This window comes from Gavialis gangeticus, unplaced genomic scaffold (genome assembly GCF_001723915.1).
Source record: "Gavialis gangeticus isolate Ggan-Ray unplaced genomic scaffold, GavGan_comp1, whole genome shotgun sequence".
Taxonomy (NCBI): Eukaryota; Metazoa; Chordata; order Crocodylia; family Gavialidae; genus Gavialis; species Gavialis gangeticus.
The window spans coordinates 19506902-19513780 of NW_017729008.1; the positions used below are offsets into that span (position 1 = coordinate 19506902).

At 43.3% G+C, this 6879-nt stretch overlaps 1 protein-coding gene across 13 annotated transcripts in view; it reads right to left on the minus strand.

The window, feature by feature from the left end:
- MAGI2 (membrane associated guanylate kinase, WW and PDZ domain containing 2) overlaps positions 1–6879 on the minus strand; it is an 886876-nt gene that overhangs the window by 101400 nt on the left and 778597 nt on the right. For all 13 annotated transcript variants that reach the window (XM_019509478.1, XM_019509480.1, XM_019509483.1 and 10 more), the window contains one exon: positions 5714–5962. In XM_019509478.1, the coding sequence (XP_019365023.1) occupies positions 5714–5962 (249 nt within the window). The remainder of the gene's footprint in view (positions 1–5713; positions 5963–6879) is intronic.

The window sequence follows — 6879 nt, forward strand, 5'->3', positions numbered from 1 at the left end:
TGGGCAGGGGCAGGAGGGACTCATTCTGCATCCAGCCAGCTACTGCCCCAGAAACTGAAGGGGAGAAATAAATAGCTCCACATCCCCATCCCCTGAGCAGCTCAGCCCCATGAGCCAGCACTGCCTGAGGGGGGCTGGAGCGAGGCGGCCACTGCACCGCAGCCCCTCACCCGCCCGCCCATACGGCCGTGCTCACCGTGGTGCCCGGTTGTGCGTGCACACAGCCCTGGTGGCCTCAGCACTGAGTGCCTGGAGCGTGGGGTCCGGTAGACACCCGCTCCCGCCACCTTGCCCTGCAGAGGTCACACCAGGACCCTGCCTGCCGAGGCCCCCCATGCTGGCTTCCCACGTGCTGCTGGGGACCGGAGGAGCTGCTTCTGCTGGCTGGTGCCGACCCGGCCGGCCTCCTCCCGTCCCCAGCAGCACGTGGGAATCCGGCTTCAGCTGCGTGCTGCTCCAGATGGGACAGACCCCCCGGGTCGGCACCAGCCAGCAGAGGCGGCAGCGGAGCCATGTGCCGCTCAGGACTGACCGGCGCAGGTAGGTAGAAAGTGCAACTGAGCCCCGGCTGCTGCGGCTGGGCTCATCCTGTACCGAGCGGCACACGGCTACTCCTCTTCTTACACCACCGCATCGGCAACGTCAAGCTGACGCAGCGCGCTGGGAACCTTTTCCCTTCCCCAGCCCTTCAGCAGCCATTAGGAAGCTGCTGAGGGGCTGGGGCAGGAACAAGGGGTGGGAACGAAAGTAAACAGTGTTTACTTTAGTTTCCCGTTGCAGCACCTCGGGCCTCAGAAAATGCCTTGGTGGGCCGCATGTGGGACAAGCCTGCACTAGATCACTCCTCATGCCCAGGGACTCCTTCAAGACAGACAAGGACCACTCTACGGCAGTTTTCAGAAAGCTCCTCTTTCCTGTGCCTTGACCCGAAATAGCGTCTCTAGCCCAGGATCCAGGCTAATGGCTAGGCTTCCTGGCCACCTCTTCCCATCATATCACCCTAGGTCTTTTAACTGAGTCCAGGGAATTTACATTAATCCTTCAGCACGACACAGCCAGCAATTTACTGGCTACTTGTAGTTTAACTCCAGTATCTTATTTCTGCTTATTCCCGGTAAGCTTGTAGCTTGTTGCTTTGGAGTTGTTACCCTTTTGATTCCCTTTGGCTGCCTGTCTTTTTGCAGTGGCCCCAATTCAGCAGCCAGCAATGTCTGGCAGCCACATAATACTGCCCTCATTCTCTCTTAAAGTAACTGGTGTTACTTTACTAGTCCCCTGTTATACCTAGTATCAGAGATGATCTGAGCAGGGTGTGGGCCCAGGGCAAATCAGCCTGTGTGGGGCCCTGACCCTGGATGCAAGAAAGCCAGTGGCAGATTCAGCGGCGGAGTGGGTGGGGGGATATGGGCGTGCCGAATGCCCGGACGTGAAGCCAGCAGCAGCATGGAGTCCCTGCATTGCTCCACCCGGCTCCACGGGGCCCCCCAAAGTGCAGGGCCTGGGGTGGTTGCCCTGATTTGAGCCCCCCTAGGGATGACCCTGCCTAGTATTGGGGCTCATCAGCCCAATAACATTTATCACCTGTAACAATGCTAATATATGCAGCAGGCAAGGATTTCTGGGGGGTGGTGGTGGTATTTTTTACTGAACCAACATGTAATGACTCGAAGAAAAATGTCTTGCATCTAAAAGTTTGTCTAACTTTATCCCAACTATGCCACTGATACCCTAAGAATTCTTTGCCTCTCGCATAATTCCTGGACCATCATAGCTAAAACATCACTCTAACAATACCAATATATGCAGAACTATTACAAAGGCACAATCTGTTTGCCAGGTTTATATAGGAACGGCACTCATTTAAAGCTCAAATTGCTACGCAGATCAGTTTTTCTTTCAAGGTCTACAAGAACATGTTGGCTGCTGAACACTGTTTTATAACTGGTTTTCAGTTAGTTTTATAGTTTAAGAATGAGAATGTTTTCAATCTACAACTAATTGCCTTCTCAGTAAAATTAAAACAAAAATTATACATCTAAATCATAAAATCTTCCAGTCCAGTCTGACAGAATGAAGAAAAACATAAAGAAAAAAGCGGGTGCTGGAAGAAAAGATTGTTAAATGTAAAATATTTTTCCACACTCCATAGCCTTGAAGGTTATGCCCAATGAGAATTTTTCTTGGAATTTTCTTTTTCTAGGCTTTGATTCTCCCAGCTGAATATAAATCATAACACTTCATTTGAACGAGCAGGACTAGAGGCAATGATTGTTTGACATTACTGACTATTCCTTTTCCAAACCTATTTCACTGAAGGGTTTCAATCCAATCTTGGTCAGCATAAAGTGAATACATTAACATTTTTGCTGCATCCATTTTAGGCCAATAGACCCAAGCTGTACATTGTGTAATACTGTGATATATTAGATTCTATGTAAGACTCCTTTGCTGTTAGGGTGCATTCTGCTTTTGCTTAAGCCTTTTAGTTACTTTGTCCAAATACACATGAGGCATAAGAAATGAATGGTTGCTATGGTCCCCATTACAATTTCAGTGGGTCTAAATTACTGCTTCCCTTACTGATTGGAGTGTTATCCAGGGTCCTTTTTAGCTTGTTCTTTCCACCACAGTTTTAAATCCTTCACTTATTTTAAACACACACAGGCAATGTTTCTCTTAATTTTATCATTGTCTATAACAAATCTGAGGTTGTTTTTTTACATGAACATGATTTTGGAACTACTAGAACTCACTGTGGTTCAATAAAATTATTATTTTAATTAATGCATTTGTCATCTCAACAGCTGACCTTTCTTTTCATCTACTCGTGGAGGTCTTCAATTAATACTTAATTCAAAGTAGCTACACATGCTCTTGTGTGTTCAAGGGGATTTGATTGTTCCTGCTCTTTCTTGTCACCTGATGGGCCAGATCCAGATGTGCACGCATATGAGGTTTGTGGTGCTGCAAACCTCTTTGCGTGCCCTATGCTTCAAATATGCAGCATGGGGGCAAAATTTGCTATTGGAAAATCCCAGTAGAAAAACAAACAAACATACTATTGCCCCCCCCCCACTGCCAAACACGATGCAAAAAAGCCAAACAAACCCCACAACCAAAAAAATACCCAGTGCAGTGCACACCACAGAAGTGTACATCAGCAGACATGGAGGCTCAGTCCTCCCAGGAGATGACCTGGCTGCTGGCCTGAGTGTTTCCACTCCTAGTTCCACCTTGGCTTCTCCAGCAAGCCAGGCGAAATTTCCCTTAAGGGGGGTATTTTGCCCTGCACCAAAGCACACATGCAGGAGCATGTGCAATGGTAAAAAGTAGTGGCACAAATTTGTGCCTCTACTTTTATTGGCACTGCAAGTGCATGCCCCAGCATGTGGGGATGTGCCCAAGGGTTGCAGATGAATTATGTTCCTCTTCACTTTTGCAGCCATGTTTTGATTCATTCTTTATAAATGAAAATGTACTGTAATGAGTTGGTTAATAAAGCTTCCCAAAAACTGATAATTCTCTTTCATGAAGGGAACAAGGAAAACAAGGATGAGTGCAAAGTCCTGGACTTGGGATGGAATACCTATATGTACAGATGCCAACTGGGGAATAACTGGCTAGGTTGCAATATGACAGAGAAGGACATGCGGGTACAGTAGACCATAGTGGGTTGTATCAACAAGAATGTCACTTGCAAATCAATGGAGGTGATTCTTTTGCTCTATTCAGCACTGGTGAGATTTGCCTGGAGAATTGTGTCCAGCTTTGGGCTCCACACTTCAAGAAGGATGCAAACAGTTTGGAAAGAATCCAGTGCAGAGCAAAAAAGATGATTAATGCCTGGGAGGCAAACTTTAGGAGGCAGGCTGAAAGAACTAGGGTTATTAGTCTGGAGAACAGAAACTGAGGGGATGTTCATAAAAGTCTTCAAATATCTGAAGCGAGATTATAGAGAAGATGGAGAAGGGCTTTTCTCTGTGGCCATAGAGGACAGGATTAGGAGCAATGGTCTCAAATTGCAGCAGGAGAAATTTAGGTTGGAGATTAGAAGGAACTTTCTGACTATGAGGGTTGTCAAGCTACCTAAAGAAAGTGTGGTATCTCTATCCTTGGAAGTTTTCAAGAGCAGGTTGGACAGACACTTGGCTGGGATGGTTTAATTAAAGGTGATCCTACCTTGAGCAGGGAGCTGGACTAGATGACCTCGTGAGGTCACTTCCAGTCCTACTTTTTTATGACCCTATGAAAAAAGTTTGATGTTTTTGAAATATGTTATCATTCTGATGTAGAATGAAAACAAGACTTCTGAATGTTTTTATTAGAAACAAAAGAAACCTGAGAGTGACAAAACAGTTCCACAACAGAGTGGATATTAAGGCATATACCTGGAATGGGGAAGATACAGGTTTCAGTTCTTGCTGTGACACACCTCACAACTCAGGCCATTTGTAGACAGTGCTCAGCATTTTCTAAACCTTGTTAACTGATTTGCATCACACAGTTTGAATCAAATTTCAGTTTGAATTAATGGCTAATAGATGATCGCTGACTATCATGGTAGGGGGCACTGGTTATATGCAGTCTATACACTTGACAGCCCATTAACAGAGGTTGGAAGTCAGATTTGACTTGAATATTTTGTACTAATTAATAATAATTAGTACAAAATATAATAATAAGCCTGTAAAAGCACTCCTACATTGTTGTGGTTATCTAAAGTGTTGTAATTGACCCGATACTTAGCAGGGTGAAGTGTTGTTGGCACCTGTGACTTTTTAAAGGTGTTACTTTATGCCTGATAGCCTCTACTGTTTTGCAAAAACCCAACAGAATTTCCCTTGCTGGGATTGATATTTGCAATGCTTATCTGAGATCCTAAGGACTGTTTTTCCTAAAAGCAACACTATATATACATGTTAATTAATACAGTTTAAATTGCCTGATTTGGACTGCCCTAGTCTGCATTGATTTTAACCCGCATTCAGTGAGGATTACTTAATTCGGACTGGAGCCAATTTGAATTTGAATTACAGACATCCACATGTATATAGTTACAGCTGTACTCCAGATTAAACATAGAAAAACACAGCCTTTATAAAGGGCCTCAATGTCCTAACCACCTGGTTCTTTTGGGTGGTGTCTCTCTTTCTCTGGTCAGAAAAAATCTGGGAAAAGAAATTTTGACTACTTCTACTCATTAGTATGTCTCTGTATCAGCACTTTCTACAGGACATCTCAGACTCATGTCATATAGCTATCGCTTGTAGAAGATTCTTCATGAATTAACTCCCAGTTATTATGAACATGAATTTGGGAAGAGGGTGATTTATTTTATCCCATCTGTCACCACATAGTTCCGGTTGGCCATGAAGTGCAACTGAGTAATAACTATAGAGTCCTCATAGCCTAATTGGCTATGGTTTTTGTTTATTTTTGATGATCATATTGAATTTAACAAAAATGTTAATTTGGGATTATATGAAGAGTGGCCTTTTTCATAAATGCTTGACTGAAAAACAGAGTGAAAACACTTTCTGGGATCACTTTATATTGTGGGATGACAGGAATTTCTCCCATAATATTTTATTTTGCTTTTCTTTTCTGAAGTGGAAGCAGATTAAGTGAGGAACATAGAGAGTTGAGGTGTCATCTTATTTTTACTCCAGGCAAACCTGAAGAAGTAACAGCTGAAAAGTAGGATTTTACTTACTTATTGTAGATCCAGACTCAGGCCTGTTCAAAGAGCTGATGATAACAAAGCCAAACCCTTCATTCTCTTTGCGGTGGATGACAACATCACTGGTTTGTAAGCTGTGAGAACTAAACCCCTCTGGGGGTGTAGCATTACTACTAGATACAGCATGATTACTGTTAGTGTAAGCAGCATAGTCACTTCTTGGAGAACTGTGGTGAGTAGACACTGAGCCTGGGCTTCTGCCATTCTCTGGGCACGGTTCTCCTGAAATATAAATCATATCATTGTTACACTCTGACTTGTTCAGTGGCATTCTGAGTTACAGTACATTTGCTAATGCAACATGAATACAACTGACTATCTATTGCACAGAGTACTGTGAATATTAAGTAGAGGAACTGTAACAGATGTGGAAAGACAGGAATCTACCTGATTATGCAAAGCATTCAAGGGCAATCAGATAATACAAACTGCTATGCTGCCCAAATATGAGGGGAGAAATTCCATTGCAAAAAGCAGCTGAAACCTTGCTAGCAGAAAGCTGAGAGACATTTTCTGGCCTATTAGCTGATCTGTCATCTAGTGGAAAATATGACTATCTAATCTAATACAAAAGTATTTGTTTCTAGATTAAAAGAATTTAAGCAGGCAGATAACAAAGAATTAGCTGCATGATTTATCTCTTACAAATTGATTAGCATACTCAAACAATGTTTATGGAATAGGAGAGCAATACAATGAAAAATAATCACAAGCAATTGTTTTGTTGATGCATCCACAGCAATAGTGCTCATTTATAAGTTTTAAAGATGTTGTTGCATACAGAGTTTAAATGATAAAAAATGCAAATTTAGTCCATTAACTTTTCAGCTATGACTTTAGCATAAGTAAGAGCAGAGAGGAAAAAAAATTTAGTGATATTAAGTATATCTTTATACAAGCATTGCTGGCAGACAGAAACTGTTAATAGTAACCTGAAGTTTGCACACAGAAGAGTGTAGCTTTACTCAGATTAACCATATTTTATCACTGTTTTAATACGTCTGGATATTAGGGCTGTGCGAGGCTTTGGACAGAACTTTAGATCCGGAGAAGCTTTGGATGCTTTGGGGTCCGAAGCAGCATGTCCGGGTTGAAGCGCTGCCTCGTTCGGCCTCCCGAAACGGTTCGGAGCCGCATCA